Raw genomic sequence first — 19896 nt, forward strand, 5'->3', positions numbered from 1 at the left:
GTGATATTTTGATTTAAAATTGGAAAAAGATTTATATTTGGATATATTCCCCATATGCAGAATTCATTCTCTTTCAACTCCTCTACTGCCATCTATGTCTGTTATTGGTACTGCAGGCAGTAATTGTCATCTGGAACGAATCCCAAAGTAATGTAGATTTGTGTTGTTAAATAGAGTTCCCAGCTGCTTTGTTTGTAGAATAAAGAATCTTTACAACCAGTTTTCTTTTTATGTAAAATATAAATCAAATCCCAAATTCCGTTTTACAGCACATCCTGTGTTCTTGATGTTTGCAATCATTTGTCTACAGTACGTATTTTCACTGCTTACACTAACATGTCTTTATTATTCCTCCCTAGGGCCTTTTATCTGGATAAATCAAACCTTCCCCCCAGCTCGGCTCCCAAAGCGGCTTTTATAGACAAGGTATATGTACCATCATACAATCTGCCGGGACTCGTGGAAAATCTGTGATTAAGAAAGTAGAGTGAACCTAGTTATTTATCAAATGCATTCGTTGATTCTAAATAATGACAAAAGTAACCTGCAGAGTTTCAGAAATGGCATTTCTGTCATTAAAGGGTTAGTTAACCCAACCCCAAAAATTTCTTTCATTCATCTGCGAAACACAAATTAAGATATTTTAATGAAATCTGAGAGCTTTCTGTCCCTCCAATGACAGCTACGCAACTACCACTTTGACACTTCAAAAAGTTCATAAAGAGATCGTAAAACGAATCCGAATTAATTGTCCGGTTTAGTCCAAATTTTCTGAAGAGACACGATCACTTTATATGATGAACAGATTTAATTTAGGCTTTTTTCACATATAAACATTCATCAACTGAAACATCAGTTGTGATAAACAGAAAGTCAAGCATGATTGCTTGATGTGCGAGAACCAATGAGATTCATTCTCGTGTTATGGAGCATGTTTGAGCTTCTGCAAGAAGAGACGTCAAATTGGTAGTTGCATGGACTGTCAATGGAAGGATAGAAATCTCTCACTGGAGAACATTTCAGCCTCTTCTTCACACAGCATTATCATATTACTTCAGGGCCTGGTTTCACAGAGAGGGCTCACCTTAAGCCAAGAGTAGGCCTTAGTTAAATTAGGACATTTGGTGTATATCTTGAAACAAAACAATGGGAAGTGCAAGTTGCTCTGTTAAGACAGTTCAAACATGCATTGTTGTCTGGGACTAGACTTATGCCTTGTCTGTGAAACCAGGTCTAGAATTATAGCATACGAATCTTCGTTCGTTCATCCGTTCCTTCCTTCCTTCCTTCCTTCCTTCCTTCCTTCCTTCCTTCCTTCCTTCCTTCCTTCCTTCCTTCCTTCCTTCCCTCCTTCCTTCCTTCCTTCCCTCCTTCCTTCCTTCCTTCCCTCCTTCCTTCCTTCCCTCCTTCCTTCCTTCCTTCCTCTCTTCCCTCCTTCCTTCCTTCCTTCCTTCCTTCCCTCCTTCCTTCCCTCTTTCCTTCCCTCCTTCCTTCCTTCCTTCCTTCCCTCCTTCCTTCCCTCCTTCCTTCCTTCCTTCCTTCCTTCCCTCCTTCCTTCCTTCCCTCTTACCTTCCTTCCCTCCTTCCTTCCCTCCTTCCTTCCTTCCTTCCTTCCCTCCTTCCTTCCTTCCTTCCTCCATTCCCTCCTTCCTTCCTTCCCTCCTTCCTTCCTTCCCTCCTTCCTTCCTTCCTTCCCTCCTTCCTTCCTTCCTTCCTTCCCTCCTTCCTTCCATCCTTCCTTCCTTACCTCCCTCCCTCCCTCCTTCCTTTCTTCCTTCCCTCCTTCCTTCCTTCCCTCCTTCATTCCTTCCTTCCCTCCTTCCTTCCTTCCTTCCTTCCTTCCTTCCTTCCTTCCATCCTTCATTCATTCATTTTTGGAGATTGGTCATTGTGGTGAGAAGTGTGATGATTCTAGATTTTCGAATTTCTCTTTTTGTATTCAATGGACACAGACAAATATGAGTTTGGAACATCATGACAGTGATTAAATAATGAACTCTCTTTAACATGGAATCTTTCTTTTACTCTTTCCCTCTTTGTAGCTGCTGCGTCCTCTCAATGCTCTGGATGAGTTGTACAGGTTGATGGAAAGTTTTATCTCGTGTCGGCGGACGGCTGCATGTCAGTTCACAGCCTGTGGAGCGTCTGGAGTCGGGCTGCTCACCGTGGCCTCGGAGCTTTGCAGCCGCCTGGGAGCGTGTCACATCGTCATGTGTAACAGCGGAGTACACCGGTCAGTCTGGGTTACACACACATACACTCAAACTCCTCCGTTCCCTTCTGTCCGACAGGCATCAGGCATTCGCCAGGGACTCTAAGTGGAATGCTTCTGTTTTTTTCCTCCCCTGTCTTTTTTCCTTTCTGTCTGTAGCTCGGAGCAATTTACTTCCTGTCACTTATGTCTTTTATCCTGTTTTCTTCTCTGCAGCCTCAATCTTTCCTCTGTTTTGGTGGATTTTTTGGGGGGGATATCTTGATAGTTCTATTGCAGTTTTCCTCTATCCAATCTCTATTCCTCACACTATCTAATATTCAATTTCCTCTTCAGCATGAATAGGTAATAATCCTCATTACATGCTCATGTATCATTCCAGAAATACCTTTTTCTGCACTAATCATTCATCCAATGTAATTATGAATACTCAGCATCTCAGTTCTAAATTTAGAATTTTTCTCGCTTAATCCACATTTTCAGAGATGATCCAGACAGCTCCATTTCTCTAAAGGTTCATTTGTGAATCTTCACTGAAGGAACGCATGTTATTCATTTCAAGGCCTCTTTTAGTATCAGCGAGAGCTGACATACTTATTTCACGAAATTGCTTTGCTTATTTATTTTCAATTTATTGTGCTTCTATTTGTCTCTGTGTGTCGCTATATAGTGCCTCTAAGGAGTATTCATCCTTTGTGGACCTTGTTATTATAGTGTTTGAAATTCAGCACTATATTGATATTCCTCAAATATGCAGATTTTGTTGAAAATATCTCATTGACTTGGGATCAGTAAAAATTTTTATGTTTTTGAAAAATGTCTCTTAAGCTGAAATAGACTGCATTCATTTGATGAAACAGTATAAACAGTCACATTATCCTTCAGAAATCATTCTAATATGCTGATTTGGTGCTCAATTTACATTTCTTATTATTGTCTATATTAACAAAATAGACTAACTTGTATGTACAGTTGTGATTTATACAAATAGAATAGAATTATAAGGGAATGGAATAAGAAGACGTAGGCTATTGTCAAATATATGTGATATTGCATGCTGTATTATCATTGCACAGTGGGGAGAACAATTAACTGTTCATAAGGTAGATAGCCTGGGGGAAGTTACTTTTCTTGTGCCTGGCTATTCTGGTGCTCTGTAGCGACGGCCAGGTGGCAAAGGTTCAAAGAGAAGGTGGCTCGGATGTGAGGGATCCAGAGTGATTTCCTGAGCTCTTTTTCTAACTTTCGATGTATTCAGTTCTTGGAGGGTGTGCAGGGGTGCACCAATAATCTTTTCAGCTGTCAGAACCGTTCTCTGTAGTCTTCAAATGTCTGATTTTGTAGCTGAGCCAAACCAGACAGTTATGGAAGTGCAGAGAACAGACTCAGTGATGGCTGGGTGGAACTTCATCAGTTGCGCTTGTGGCAAGTTGAACTTCCTCAGCTGGTGAAGGAAGGCTTTCACAATGGAGGTCAATGTGTTCGTCCCACTGAGAGATGGTAGAGCCTATGAACCTAAATGACTCCACTGCAGCCACAGTGCTGTTCATGATAAGTAAGGGGAGTGCTGGGGGGTTTCTCATGAAGTCCACGATCATCTCCACTGTTTTGAGTGTGTTCATCTCCAGGTTGTTATGACTGCACCAGACAGCCAGATGTTTAACCTCCAGCCTGTATGCAGACTTGTCACCATATGTGTATATTAACAGTAAATTATGCATAATTACTTGCAATTAACCCTAAACAAAACCCTAATTGTAACCCCATAGAAAGTACATGTTGTTTATTTTAATTACTCAGTAATTACTCTGTAACAAGTAGACCTTTAAATAAAGTGTAACCAAAAACAGCATTTATTTCAAATAGATTTGTTTTGTAACAATGTAAAAGTCTTGACCTTTGGTCAATTTAATGCACCCTTGCTGACTGAAAAAAATGACTGACCCCAAACGTTTGAACTGCAGTGTATATTGACTTACATTGATGGAATGTTCAGAATTCAAAATGTAATCGTCAGTGACAGTTTCAATTCATTAGTTGGAATTTTAATTGAATTGTCCACACCTCACAGGATGTGGAACTGGAATTTAAATGACAATGGAAGTGTCACTTGTGTTCCCAGGCCTGTAAAACACTTTTTAAGTATTGCTTTTTTTAAAAATTGTATTACACTTATTATGAAAGCTAAATTGTAATTCTACTCTCCTAAATTTATATTTGAAATTACATACAAATTTAGGAAAACCATTCTCAATTAAATTATTAATGATGCACAACCATGCCAACCCCCCCACCTACACACACACACACACTATTATTGCACTATTATAATCTTCTTTTGGCAGCAGAGTTTTTTTTGGGCACATCTTGACTCTGAAATTTGGAACCACAAAATTGTCCAAGTTGGATGGGAAACGTTTTTGAATTGCAAAGTCATTCCAAAGATGCCCAATTGGATTTTAAATCTGGTTTTAACTGGGCCACTCCAGGAAATCATCCTCGTTTGTTCAGTGTGGGTATTCTTGTATGTTTTGGGGTGTTCTTCTGTTGAAAGATTCACATTTGCCCTCTGAGATTGTTCTGTTATCTATTTTTCTCATCTTATGAGTTTTCTTTTCCTGAAGTTTCTCACATCACTGTCTGGAGGACTGTAACTCTTTAAAAAAAAAAGGTATAGGCCTCTTGGTGGTGTCACTTTCTCCTGCTCTTTTTGCCTGGATACTGAGTTTTGGAGGACAGCCAGTGATCTGGGTGAATCTGAGAAGATCTACATTTGGTCTTGTTTATAATAGGGGGCTTTATAGTGCTTTACGATATATTCATTGGCATTATTTTTTATATACTTGCCCTAGCTGGAAATTTTGAATACCTTTGTCCCAAATCTGCTTGGAAGGATCTTTCGCCTTCATTTAAACAAAAATAGGAGTGTTCCCAGTGGGGGAGAGCCAGTGAATGTGCTAACATCTACTTAAAGCGGCACTATGCAGTTTAGTTTTTTTAGCTTTACTGAACAGCTTCAGAGTTATTGGAATGGTTATATGACTCTTTTCGGATTGAATGGTGGCCGTCTCGCCCCCCCCTGGTGCCTGTGAGTGGAAAAACCGCACTTGCAACTTTGGGCCGGCGGGCCGCCATCCAGGATCCGGCTAGCTATAAGAACAACTATCGTCATGGCTAAGCCGGCATATAAGAAGCAGAAAGCTAGGAAAGCATTGTCGGAGGAACAGAGAAAGAGGAAATTTGCAAACTATTATGATGAAATGCAATAATCATGTCTAACAACATCATAACGGACATTATTACGAAATATTGCAACGTACCTGTAACTTTATTGATGTCAGCTGGCATTTAGGCTCAGGTAAGCCTAACGCGGTAGGCTACTTTATTATTATAAAGTGCAGAGGCCGTGAGTGCAGATACGCTCTGCGTGAGTGGTATTTACGACAGTAACGTTAAATACAAGTACTCTACAGCGACTCTAGGGGTCGCTGTTTGACAAAAACGGGAATCCTGCATAGTGCCGCTTTAACAGAAGCAGAACCTTTAAGCAACTGCATAGCAACACCCTGGCAACCATCCACAACATTCTGGGCTTTTTGTCTTCAGAGAGCTTTTAGGGTGTGTTCACACTTGTAGTTCTGGTCCACTTAGCATTCACAGCACTGAACCTAAAGATACAGGATCTAAAGGCATAGGGATAGATTCACAACCTGATTGGTCGGCTTTTATGATGTATATTTCGAGACGGAACTTACCGAACATCCAAAACAATGCTGTGTGGTGGGATAAATGTGCTCGTTCTATGTGTGTAGCCTACATGTGATGGTATTTTGACCAGCTGAGAACTCGTGAAGGGCTTATAAACTGTGTAATAGAGTCAAAACAGCGGTAGGAATCCCTCCATCACACAAACAAACAATCTGCTGCAAAGAGATGCGGTGCTGATGCCTGTACCGAACTATGATGGGCAACATGGCGAGAAAAAACAGGTATGCTTGAGCGTTCTTTCCTTTTTAGGGTTGTATCTTGTGACATGTCCATTTTTTGGTTTGTTGAGCTTCCGTCTCTTCGTTGACTCGTCTCTGGTTTGTGTTGCGTTCATATTTCTTGCGAACCGCACCAGAGTTCGTTTGGAAGTGGACCGAGACGCATATTTTCAGAGGTCCTTGTTGGCTTGTTTGGTGCGCACCAGGGTTCAAAGGGCGGCATGTACACTTCTTCAAATGAACCGCACTAACAGAGCAATCGCACTAGGGTTTGTTTTAATTGAACCAAACATGCCAAGTGTGAACATACACTTATATTTAATTAATTTTGTAAAAATCTGTGTGTATTTGTTTTGGCATTGGTAATAATTCTCAGGATGTGGAAAATTACAGGAGGGTGTTTACTTTTTATTAGCACTGTATGTTGCTGGAACGGTATTTTGATCTCAATTTCAAGGCCCTACTCATGCATTCTGCTCTTTGAGTGGCTCTTTACTGCAGTGTATTGGAAAAGCAGCATGAAATTTTTTCAGCATGGTGTGTGTTGGTTTAGGTGTGACTTACTCACATTTGTACGCCAGAGCAATTACAGGGCACATATCAGCTTTAGTGAAGCCGCATGAGCTCAGACCTGCCACGGTTACGGTGAATTCTGTCCTGTACACCCCTCTAAACATGCCTCCATCAAACACACTCTCTATTTAACCTGTGTTTGCTCATAGCCAAATGATAGTTCTAGATAATTCTGTGCAAAACATGATTTTGGGCATGTTTTTCATATTTATAGTCCATTTTTTTCAATAGCCAAATTCAAGTTGCTATAATATGTAATATTTATGTATGTGAGAGTTTATGAAATTAGTTCCATGGAGAAGGATGTCAGATGTGGTTATCCTGGCATATTAAAACTAGTATGCATCATATGCAGAGCATCAGCATTTTATTATGCGCTACTATTTATATACATTTTTGTCTGCCAAACGGCCTCAATCAACAGCCAAAATGTGCCAGTTCCTGCTTTTAATGAAATTAAATGGAGGCACACGCTTTTCTTTAAAGTGCTCACCTGCCAAATGTGTCTGAAGTTAAGTGAGAGCTGATGTTTATTTTATGGCTAAATTTCTTAGGTGTTGTGGAGATCCAATTTCTTCTAAGTTTACTGGTTCCTCCCAAATAGGGAGAGTAAGAACTCAGTTTAAAATGGTCATATAATGTGAATTCACATTTTCCTTGACATATTGAAGTACTGTAAAAAGTTCAGTGCTTTATGAAAACACTATGACTTTCAGAAGCACAGGTTTCCAGTCCGGTGCAATCTGAACTTCCTTAACTTTTAGGTGTCGGACAAATGAATGTATTTATATGTCAATGATGCCATTCATTGTTTCCACCCAGTCACAAAGAGGTAATAAGAAGTAAATAGGATAGATACTCTAACTGATAAGAGATAAATGTGTCAAAGTTTCCCAAACTTTGTGCTGTTTCTAGCTGTGTGTGTTACACATTGTTCTGCACATCCCTCCAAAGGTGTTTGGAGAGAGAAGCTGAAGGTCCTCAATCATTTCAGTTCAACTTTAACAGTTTGTAATACACATTTATATTGTGGATCTGATACAATGTGATGCAGCCTTTGACTTTTATTGAATATAAAGCTCTGCAAAATTTATTGAACCCACCTGCAAACTCCGAGGGCTCAAAAAACTTTTTTTTTTGGCACAAAAAGCCTTGACTAACCTTACCGTTGGACCCCACAGAGAGGACATTTAATGCTTAAATTCAGTAACATTGTTTTTTTGTGTGTACTTTAACCATCTGTCCTACTCTTGACGCATGAATAGTCCAATGAAACATTCATGGGTCTCTAAAGAGCTCAATAAATGTGCTTAAATACCGACATTCCCAACTTAGGATATTTGATATTTCATTACATCCATCTATTAAGACCAATATCTACTTTTTCTACCATTTATTGTCTCTTTAGTCCATCTGTCCATTCCCAGAGTCACATTTAAGTGTGTAAATTAGACATTCACATCTGCTGGCTGTAAGTTGCTGACTGTATAGCATATAAGTGTCTTCCCCTGAGAATACCAGATACATTTGATGAGTCTCTTCCACATTTTCAGAAGAGTTCAGAGTGCTTATTTTATAAAGAACCAATAAATGCCTTCACACAGGTCTTGCCTCAGGCCAGCTTTGATTCTCCATAGTCGCAGCTCCTGCTGTGGCTTCCACCTCTGCTGTGATGGCAAAGCATCTCTGATCTGCCCTGAAATTGTGTCTCACTTTAAAGCGCTAGTATTGATGCAATAAAACAGTTTAAGGACCCTAGTGTGAAAAACCTATACCAAAATGCATTTAAAATACATTTATTTCATACTAAGTATACTACAAAATCCATTAACATATTTACTGACATATCGCTTGAGTTACTGATAGAAATATGAAACTTTATTGGACAATGCACATTTATTAATATTAAGCCTAAAATGTGTTTTAATATCACTATTAGTTAGGGAAATTATGACTTGTGTTTAATATCACTCTTTAATGCAAGATATTTAAAGTGTATGTAAAGTATACTTGCAATAGTTCCACTTAACCACAATCAAATATACTTAATGTACTTTAGTCATCCGGAAATAGTGCTGAAGTTCAACTAAAGATATACTTAAGTACAAAATGAGATGTTCCAATTTAGCAGACTTTAAGTATACAAATCTAGTATACCAAACATGCAATTGAATGGGGAATTTATGTTAAAATACTATACATAAATATGTAAATGTGTTTGTAGTATACTTAGCATAAATATATTTCAAATAGATTTTAGTATATTTCTTTTTCACTTGGGAATTCATCTACCCAAAAATGAAAGTTTATAATTTTCATCATTATTTTTATTTTATAAGATGATATTTTAATAAAAGTTTCAGTGTTTCTGTGATTAGTGGATACATTTAATATGTATTGCAAATAAGCAAACTTTTTATTTTATTACAAACACTTACTATACACTATCAAAACGTTCAACTTTAATATACAAAAAAATATAATTTTTAAAAAAAGTTACTTAAACATTTTACATTTTTTTTATGAGAAAACTATAACATATAGTTTTATTTTGAAAATATGAAAACTTAATCCTACTATTACCAGCTATTAATAAGCAGTTTATTGAGGCAGAAGTTGTGGTTAATAGCTAGTTAATAGTGAGAATTGGACCCTAATCTAACGTGTGACCATGTAAGATATTATGTCTTGGGATGTAGTGAAGTAAAATTACTTCAGAGAAATACTTTGTTACTGTACATCACTGGAAATGTTGTCTTGGCAACTGACAGAAATAAATTGAAGCACTAAATTACTTAAACTAAAACAAAAGTAAACTAAAGCTATGCAGAAGTATATAAAAAAAACAACAATAAAATGACAAACTTAAAAGGAAAACTAAAAATAAAAGATAATTCAAAATATTCATAAATACTAAAATAGTATATAAATAATACTAAGATATTATGTTTATGTTTTTGCTTTCACAATTTTACTATATAGTTAGCTCTTCCCACATTCTTGCTAGCAACCTCATACAATTGTTCTTCTCTGGTGCTTTCTTTAATGCTTGTCATGTGGAGGTCAAAGTGGCGTATGACGGGAGTGTGTAAGGGCCTTTACGCTTGCGTTTCAGCAGCATTCCCTCAAGTAATTAAGTAACAGGAATGCTACGGCTGAGAAGAGACGAGACAGCTCAATCAGCCATAAAACACTGCGAAGGATCAATATTGAGGCGTAGTTAAGAGGTCACGCAGTGCCCTTGACACTCAGTATATGTGTGTCTATCAGCATAACGGAAATACATGAATCAAGCCTACACTTTAGTGAGATTCACCTCTCTTTGCTGCGTCATGACAAGTCCTTGAAGTTTAAAATGACTGTTCGGTATCAATGGCCGATGTGAGGAACACTGGCGATTGCTGACTGAAATCTTTGTATCATGTTTTTTTCCCCTCTATTATAAATCAAAAGGATCGATCTGAGAAATTAGCATCCGGTGTATTTCGACTTAGTCAGCAGAAAGTAACCAATTTGTTGCCAAGGGCAGACAATCAAAGAGTGAAACAAGCACCGAATTCAGACGCACTTATTACAAAGGCACAGAAAACAAATCCATCACCCAGTAAGTTTCATATTTTCTATCATGATAGCTAGACTTTTCACTATCTGCATACTGAGATCAACTTAAAAAAATCCCTTTTACTTGAGCCAAAGGTGAGTGCTGTTCTCACTTCAGAAGAACTGAATGATTGAATTCACAGATGAGAGCCATATAACACATTTGACACCTCTTCCGGTAAAAAGCCTGTGAACATGTATATAATATATCACCAAAAACGAGATGGAAATGTCAGGCTGATGCATCATGGATATAGACAGTGGACAAGATATTAAATAACCAAATATCTTTTTGACGGATTCTGTATCATTGTGTTAAAGCTCAGCTCACTAGTTTCCCCACAGGTATAAAAAAATTAGCAGTGTCAGATATTTACTTTTTTATTAATTGCTTCATTGTTTATCAGATCTAAAATGGTTTGATATCTCCCTAAATAAGTCATCTTTTAGCGGCCGTTTACACAACACTGTTTTCAACTAAAAACGGAAAACTTTTGATTTGTTTTTTTGACTATTCATTTACGCAACAATGGCGCTTTGGGGCCTGAAATGTTTTTGAAAACGATAGCATTATCGTCTCTGTGTAAACTACAAAAAAGTGAATTTGTGAAAACGGTGGCGTCATATTATGTGTTCAGTCTAAACGGGTTGTTTTGACAGTGATGTATTTATGTGAAAAATGCAAAGGGAAAACGTTTCCGTTTTCAGTACATCGTTGTTGTATAAAAATTGGTCATATGGATTAGGTCTTTTTAGGTCAGACGCTGCTCATTGTTCCTCATAAAGCTTTTGAGAAATACATTTTCCCATTATCTTAATAAATAAAGGAGTTATTGCAGAGCCTAGTGTTTTTGCTATCTAATGGCATTTTCGTGATTATTGCGAGTGGGTTGTAAAGGTTTCATGTTCAGATTAGAGATTATTAGGTTGTTTCCAGATTTATACATCACATGGTTATGGAAAGGACTGTGGGGATGCCGTCTTGTCTTATTGACCCAGACACTGGGCATCGACATGTCTAGTAGCTCATAAAGTTATATTAGCCTCTTATTCGGGATGATATTGTTTATCTTTTGTCCTGATTGACTCCTTTCCCACTCCTATCTAGTGGTCACAGTCTTTGGCTCTTTTAGAGACTGCATGCTTATAGCTCACCTTGGGGGATGTTTATTGGTTTCTTGGGACGGTTCAATTTCAGAACGATGCAGGGGAAGTGTATGACTCTCACACCTGTTTGGCCACGCTGCCCTTTGACTGTCTGTTCAAATGTTAATGGGTCATGAGTGGCAGACACATGTTCTCAGTGAATGAAAGCGCATGTCATGCTTCATCAAGCTGGAATGAAAGCACATCTGACAGGTCTTCATGTTAGCCTGGCTCTGACACAGACGGATGAGACACCAGCCTGGGCCGCACAAGCTTGTTAAATGCCTCGACTTTCCCAGTAGAGCCATAATCTGTCCTCCTCTTCAATGCTGTAATCAGAATTTAGTCCTATTTATTTAGCTTCTCTGTTTTATAATTAAATTATTAATTAAAATCATCTCAGCGTAATTAATTAAATTAGAACATGGCTAATAGAAAGTGATCTCTGATAAAGGGAAATGGAAAACAGATTTTTTTTCCTCTCAATGCACTTGAGTATTGGGAAAAACATCTGTTTTTCATTTTACCCCTCACTTTTGCTATTGCTGCAATCAGCATTTGAATACTTTATGAAATAATTATGTATTTGATAAACAGCTCTGATTTTACATTATAATGTGGAGTGTATGGTGCTAAATGCGGAGCTGTATTTTCTTTCCTGTCTTGCAGTTGTACACTAAGTGTTACGCTGGAACAGGCCATTCTTCTGGCCCGGAATCACAGCTTGCCCCCACGATGCATCTTGCAGGCCACTGATGTCATGAGGAAGCAGGTATGTTCTGTTATTGGATGTTTCCTCAACACTTTTGGCCCTGTGGACTTTTAGCACACTTTTTTCACTCTCTCTAGTTTATTTCATTCGTCCACTAACAATACAGTACCGTCCAAAGGTTTTTTTTTAATGTTTTTGAAAGAAGTCTCACCAAGGCTACATTTAACTAATGTATTTTATCATTTAATATAACTGTTTTCTATCTTAAAGGGTTATTTCACCCAAAAATGAAAATTATCCCAAAAGATTTTGAAGCCCAAAAGCACATCCATCCATCATAAAAGTAATCCATACGGCTCCAGGGGCTTAATAAAGGCCTTCTGAAGCGAAGCGATGCATTTTTGTAAGAAAAATATCCATATTTATAACTGTATAAACTATAATCACTGGCTTCCATACGCGAGTTGAGTTCCCCTGGAAGAGTGACCTCCGACCCGACGCATGACGTATTGACGAACGTGTAAGCGCAGAGGATAGAGCAAAAACAAAACACTGGTCATGAATTAGAAGTCTGAAACGAGCTTGAGTTTGTTACCCAGCTGTACTTGTTTGAACCGTGAGAGACATCTACTCTCACCTAAGCTTAGCTAAACCTACATCCTACGTCATACGCCGGAACTCAACTCTTATTGTGAACATGCAGACGGGCGTTATCGAAAGCTATGATTCCTGTTAATAAAGTTGTAATTATGGATATTTTTCTTACAAAATTGCATCGCTTTGCTTCAGAAGGACTTTATTAACCCCTTGGAGCCATATGGATTACTTTTATGATGGATGGATGTAATTTTTTGGGCTTCAAAATCTAATGGACCATTCACTCCCATTAATTAAGCTGGGAAGAGCCAGGATATTTTGTAATATAACTCCAATTGTGTTTGGCTGAAAGAAGAGTCATATACACCTAGGATGGCTTGAGGGTGAGTAAATTGTCATAATTTTGGGTGAACTAACCCTTTAGAGGAGTCATGACATAAACAATACATTTTTTCTACTCTTTTGACATAAGAGGACTTTTTACTATTAAAACATCCTGCAGGTTTCATAGCCTAAAGGTCCTCCTCATTATAAACAAAGCATTTAACCAATCACCAATCATGCTTTAATACTCGTTTGGGTAGGATCTATGATGTCTTACACTACATCACAAAAACACTTTATCGACATTTTAAGTGAAACTCAAGGAACATATTAAGATAATTAAAAATCTTTGACATGACCCCTATAATATATTTTAAAATAAACTTAATTCTTGTTATGGCAAAGCTGAAAGATGCTTTTCAGCATCATTACTCCAGTCTTCAGTGTCACACGATCCTTCAGAAATCATTCTAATATGATTTGGTTCTCAAGTAACATTTCTTTGATGAATAGAAAGGTCAAAAGAACAGCGTTTATTTGGAAATTTATAAAAGTCTTTACTGATCAATGTAATGCATCCTTGTATTTTTTTTTCAACAACAAAAACAATGTACTGACCCCAAACTTCACAAGAGAATTATTGGGTTTTTTTCTTCTCAAAGTCTTAAAGACTCCCAACACATCATTTCCACCACACCTCAAATGATGAAATGTTATTTATAACATTTTCTGATAGACTCATTTGATTGCTAGAATTGAATCTAACCTATGTAAAATGAAATATTTTTGCATTATTTGACAAAATTGCACTTTTCAGTCATTAATCTCAATGTGATCTTCATATAAAAAAAAAACTGTAAAAGCTTAAATCTTTTAGTTTTTAATAAAAAAATCAACCTCTGGGACATAAAAGTGCTAAAGGTTGAAGTTACCTTGACCATCTAAATCTGGGATGCGCAACTTGGGTCCTGGAGGGCCACTATCCTGTAGAGTTTAGCTCTGATGAAAACTCATCTGCCCTGTAGCTTGTAATCCTGAAGACCTTGATTAGCTTGCAAAAAACACAGACAGGCACTCGAGAACTCAGCAGGACAGTCAGGCCCTCCAGGACCCAAGTTGCCCATCCCTGTATTCAATTATTGTATAAACCCATTGTTTCTTAATTCAATTTTCTACTGGGAAATGCATTTATATGATTTCGTTTTGAAGTGCTATTTTTTAGCAGAAAAAAAGATGAGCTGATATCTACCTCTGCTGTGAATGTTTTCTGAATTTTACTAACCCAGTTAATTTACTTGGAATTACAGTTGCAAAAAAAAAAAATCCAAACATTAGGCCACCGTGTTCATTTCGAGGACGATTTATTTGTATCAAAGGACTGTTTAATTATTTTGGGATATGTAACAAGCTTAACTGCCTTGGTTTGCTTTCTCTCATTTTGGTTTCTTCTCTACATGGCTATTAGCATAAGCTTTTCCTCCCTCCAGTTAGCTAGTCTGGAAGGAGGAGGATAAACCCTATACCTTTCATTTGGAAAGTGGAAGATTGTTAGTCTTTTTCTGACTAGCCTTGAAGCGTCCTTCACGAGGTTATGGATGAAACTGACAGGGTCTGCTCCTTTCATATCATTAAGCACTGTGAGACTTGTATAATGGAAGGCTACGACAGTTGCTGTGTCAGCTCAGAAGGAATGAAACTTCAAGGTGGCCCTGAGTCATGAGAGGTACTGTTCTTTGACAGTAACTCAGTCACAAAACTTTTAGAAGAGTATATTAGGGCAGTGTTCCTCATCTGTTGGGTCGTGTTACAAAATGTAATAATTATTTAGTTATAAAAGTAGTAGTAAAAATAATAATATTAGCAAAATAAAGGACATTTTATTTATGTGTGGACTATTAATAATACCTTGAGGCATAAATAAATTATTGATTTGCATATATGCGTATTATTGTTCCATAAGCTCAACTTCTGCTGTGAGGCAATTACTGACATTTTTAATCATTATTTAATAACAAAAGTAGTATTAAAATCAATTATTGTATAAAGTAATTTTTATTTATGCATTTAAAATAAATAAAATGTCAGTTAATTAAAATAAAATTAATTAATAATATTTATTAACAAAAAATTATGCATTTATATGTATATATATATATATATATATATATATATATATATATATATATATATATATATATATATATATATATCATTTATAAATCAATCATTTATAAATACATCAATTTATTAATTAATATTAATAATCTATTTATGTATTCTATTATTTATTATATTTCATCAATGTATTAATACATATATTAATAAATATCATTAATTAATTTTATTGTGATTAATAGATTTTTTTAATTTAAAATCACTTTAAACACACACACACAGACACACACACACACATATTGTTGTATATAAATTGTATTCAAAGTATTTTTTAATACGTAGAACTGATAAATAAGTAAAATATTAATTCCAAATGTAATAAATGAAAATGAATAGTTTAATTATCATTTAAATAGTTTGCATTATCTGTAAGTCTATACAGTTCATGGTCGTTTTAATACATTTTAAATTTTGGTTTTAAGGACCTTTTTGTTTAATTTGGTCATGATTTTGGATCTCCACATGATGTTCCATGTAAAATATGAAGCAAGAACCCAATAAAAACCACTGCATTAAGAAATAGTCATTCATAGGTCAGGTCATTAAAATGTATGTGCAAAATAACTCAATAAGTAACATTTAAACTTTCATATTTTAGGCTAGCCATACATTTTTATGATATATATTTGCATTTCAGCATTACCTATTATTTTAAATCTGCTGAATTCATAATGCATGTATATTATGTTATATTCTGGACCGCCTATGGGTGGTGAGTCCTTATCGCGCCGGTCCTGGCTCCAAAATGACTTTATGAATATCAATATGAATGACTATCATCAGACCTCCCCCTGGCTGGCTATTTATTATTATTTCGTGATTCGTACCTCACAGCGAGACTTAAAAGAGACTCATCCATCATAACGCCTGGAACTCATTGAGGAAGCAAAAGCGACACTGACGAATTGCTCCATTATGGAATTTCTGTGTATAAACACCAAATTGCTGAACTGATAAAATGAGTTAACCATATTTTTAGAGAAGAAAAGGTTATCAAGAGGTTGAATGATCTTCTCCGTGTCTGTAGACAACGGCTCTTTGTGTATTTGCCCTCTCATATCTCAGTCCTTCTCCTCTCTGTTCAGCCGTGTCTGTTAACGTCGTCCCAGGACAGGCGCGACTCTGGTGTTGTAATTGCTGATGTTATCATGACAGGATAAGGGACTGACCATGCCTGATGATCATCAGAGAGACAGAGTACCTGTTCTTCAATCCCAGACTTCCTCCAGCAGTGCTTATGCTGATTCAGACGCACCTGCCGAGACGCCCCGCGTCAAACCAAACCTGCAGAGCTATTTGCGGAAACAGCTTATGTTTGTAAAATGTGCAAGATACAAGTTTTCGCTCCTACGTCAGGGCGCAGGTGGCCGTTTTTCATTTTGACGAGATAGGATTCCACTCGCTGTGTTTTAAACAGGCCTGCGATTCATTTTAGTGCGGGACAGGATGCGCTCCTCTAAGTCACAGGCAACGACGCCGCTTGTTGTATGAGTATGAATGTTTTAAATTCTAATTTATGATCATAAACAAGTCCATCTAACACATCTGACAAGGTCAGCGTTGGTGAACTGCGATGACAGATGCAGCTTGTAAGTCACAGGTTCAGCTACCGGTGCGCTTTTCCTGTGAAATATGAGATACAGCGTCTATGAGGAAGGCAGGGCAGGCTGACGAGGACACGGACAGGAAAATTATTACATAAATGATTTAAAAATAGAAGGACCAGACATTTAAAATTGCACTTATTTTTTAAAAGGTCACCTTTCCATGGTACAAAAGTTGAAAAGAAATTGGATGATTTCATTTTAAAAGATGTTTGATCAAATATTATGCATATTATTAAATATATAAATATATCAGGGTAATTATAGATAACTGAAACTAAAGCCTAACACACACACAAAAAAAAACATTTTCATTACTTGAAATAAATAGACGTCACCTGAAATTGTCAGGGTTCTGTCACTTCTGTCTAGTTTTTTTCTTGGTTCTGTGACAGAGCTGTGACACTCCTGTTTTGTCATGTCTATGTCTGGGCGCGCGGCTTTGAGCGTCCTCAAGCCTGTATGCCTTCTTACATGTGCGGGCCGTAGTTTGTCGATCCCGGCTCACCTGTCTAGTTTGGTTTCGGTTCTGTGTCGGGATTCAGACATTCATGCTCCGCGTGTTTGTCTTCTGTTGTGAGCGGACAGGATGAGCTTTCGCTCGCTCTCGTGTGCTGTCTTGTCGTGTGAGCGTGCGGTTTCGAGTTCGTTTGGCTCTTCTGTGTAGCACGCGGTTCGTGTTTTTATCGGCCGCGTGCTTCCATGTCATGTTTTGTCTTGTACTGTGTAGCACGTGGCTTGTGTTTTTCACTAGTTGTGTGCTTTCATGTTGTCATGTTTCGTGTGAACACGTGGCTTATGAATGTTCTCATTGGCTGCGTTTTCATGTCTCGTTTTGCGCATGGCTTGTGATTTGTTTTACTGGCCATGTGCTTGTTTTTTTTTTTTTTTCATGTTTGCTGTGAGCAAATGGCTTGTCATGTGTTTCCTTGTGCCATGTGCTCTCCTGTGGGTTGTCTAGCCCCACCCATCTTGTTACCTGATTATTGGTTCATTTGCACCTGTCCTCCCTTTGCTCCCTAATTATTCTCCTTGTGTTTGCCGTCCTGTGCTGGTTCGTTGTCATATGTATGTGGCATGTTTACCCTTGTGTGTTCTTCCTGTTGTCAAGTCAAGTCAACTCAAGGTTTCCCCCTTGGGTAGTTTTTGTTTTATTTTTTGATTAATAAAAGGCTTTATTTCTTCTGCGTTTCACATTTTTATTTAGTTTAACTTGAGGTACTAAAATAACACAAACTGAAATAAAAATTAATAAAAACTATATAGACATAAAAAATAATAAAAGAAAAATTAATAAAAACTATATAGACATAAAAAATAATAAAAGAAAAATTAATAAAAAACTATAATAGTATCTCAATTATTTTAAAACATAGGTGTGTGTGTGTTATAATATATCTGGATATGTGTTGATATATATAATAATGCATAATTATACATTTATATTTGTTGTACACTATATATACAGTTATTATTTGAAAACTTGCACTTTGTCAGTTTGACATTAAAAGATGTTAATTACATGAATTTATTCAGTTACTCAATTTATTACATTAATTTATTTTGTGTCATAATGGAAACATTAATGCAATTAATCAAGCCTCCTGACCGGTTCATAAATTAAGTTATGAGGAGTTTTTCTTTCATCAGAGAAATTCACGCTTGAAATACCACGTAAATGCAAAACAAACTTACCTCATCAAAGATTAATTAATCTTAGGTTCATTAATCTTAGATTAATTATTTTGGTATATCATGTAATTAATTCAACTAAAATATTTAAGTCCAGCCTTAATAAAGACATTTTAGGTGGGGGTTTTTTCTCCCCCTTTATTTTTTTTATATATATATTTTTGCCTCCTAGAGTTGATATTTCATATTGCTTCCATAGCAATCTACAACACAGCTTCTGTGAATAACTCCACTTCTCACCTTTGACCGACTTGACACAGAATATGTTCATGCTTATTTAAAGAATAACTGTTCTGAAAGGTCTGCAAGTCATTTATAATTATGGCTCTTTTTAGGGAGCAAGAGTGCAGAACTCGGCCAAGAACCTTGGAGTGAGAGACCGCACTCCTTCAACAGTGCCAAGGTAAACACACACACACACACACACACACACACACACACACACACACACACACACACACACACACACACACACACACACACACACACACACACACACACACACACACACACACACACACACACACACACACACACACACACACACACACACACACAATTTAAGTCCCCTCACATTCACACTGTGGTTTTCACTAACCTTTACAAAATGTGCATGAAATATTTTTAGATCTAAATGCCACGGTTCGAAGATTTACACATTTCAGAAAAATGTGTAGGCCTCCAGAATTATTAAAGCTCTATATTGATATGCCTCAAACATTCTGATGAGGGCGGGGTTTGCTGTAAACCTCTAAAGCCCGGGACGCGATATTTTTTTTCACAGGATGGTAGGGGAAGACTCATGAATATTCATTAGGGAACTCATGCCTGATTGGTCTGATGACCTACCCCCTAACCCCGCCCCTAAACCTACCCGTCACTGGGGGTCTGATTACCTACCCCTAACCCCGCCCCTAAACCTACCAGTCACTGGGGTTAAGACCAATCAGGGATGAGTTCCCTAATGAATATTCATGAGTCTTCCCCTACCATCCTGTGAAAAAAATATCGTGCCCAGGACACACCAAACCGACGTCAAAGAACTAGCAGAGACGGAAGCTGACTGTGTTGTCGCTGCGCTTGATCACACCAAACGACTATTCAACTGTCACCTAGCCTGAAAGAACGTCATCATTTTCATCATTCAAAAAGGGAAACCGAAACTAGGACTGCAGATATACTGTACAAACCGTAAACAAAGCAGCGCTTGCTTAACCTTTTGAATATCAATCATGCTAATTACTTTATTCATTCGAATCGGGTCATGTTATTATG

At 37.2% G+C, this 19896-nt stretch overlaps 1 protein-coding gene across 1 annotated transcript in view; it reads left to right on the forward strand.

The window, feature by feature from the left end:
• Positions 1 to 19896, forward strand: part of prex2 (phosphatidylinositol-3,4,5-trisphosphate-dependent Rac exchange factor 2) — a 125757-nt gene that overhangs the window by 103321 nt on the left and 2540 nt on the right. The window contains exons 36-39 of the mRNA XM_077244580.1: positions 360 to 426; positions 2043 to 2233; positions 12187 to 12289; positions 18957 to 19024. Of these exons, the coding sequence (XP_077100695.1) occupies positions 360 to 426; positions 2043 to 2233; positions 12187 to 12289; positions 18957 to 19024 (429 nt within the window). The remainder of the gene's footprint in view (positions 1 to 359; positions 427 to 2042; positions 2234 to 12186; positions 12290 to 18956; positions 19025 to 19896) is intronic.

Source organism: Siphateles boraxobius, unplaced genomic scaffold, assembly GCF_051911475.1.
Source record: "Siphateles boraxobius isolate OS27281-9 unplaced genomic scaffold, OSU_SipBor_1 26, whole genome shotgun sequence".
Taxonomy (NCBI): domain Eukaryota; kingdom Metazoa; phylum Chordata; class Actinopteri; order Cypriniformes; family Leuciscidae; genus Siphateles; species Siphateles boraxobius.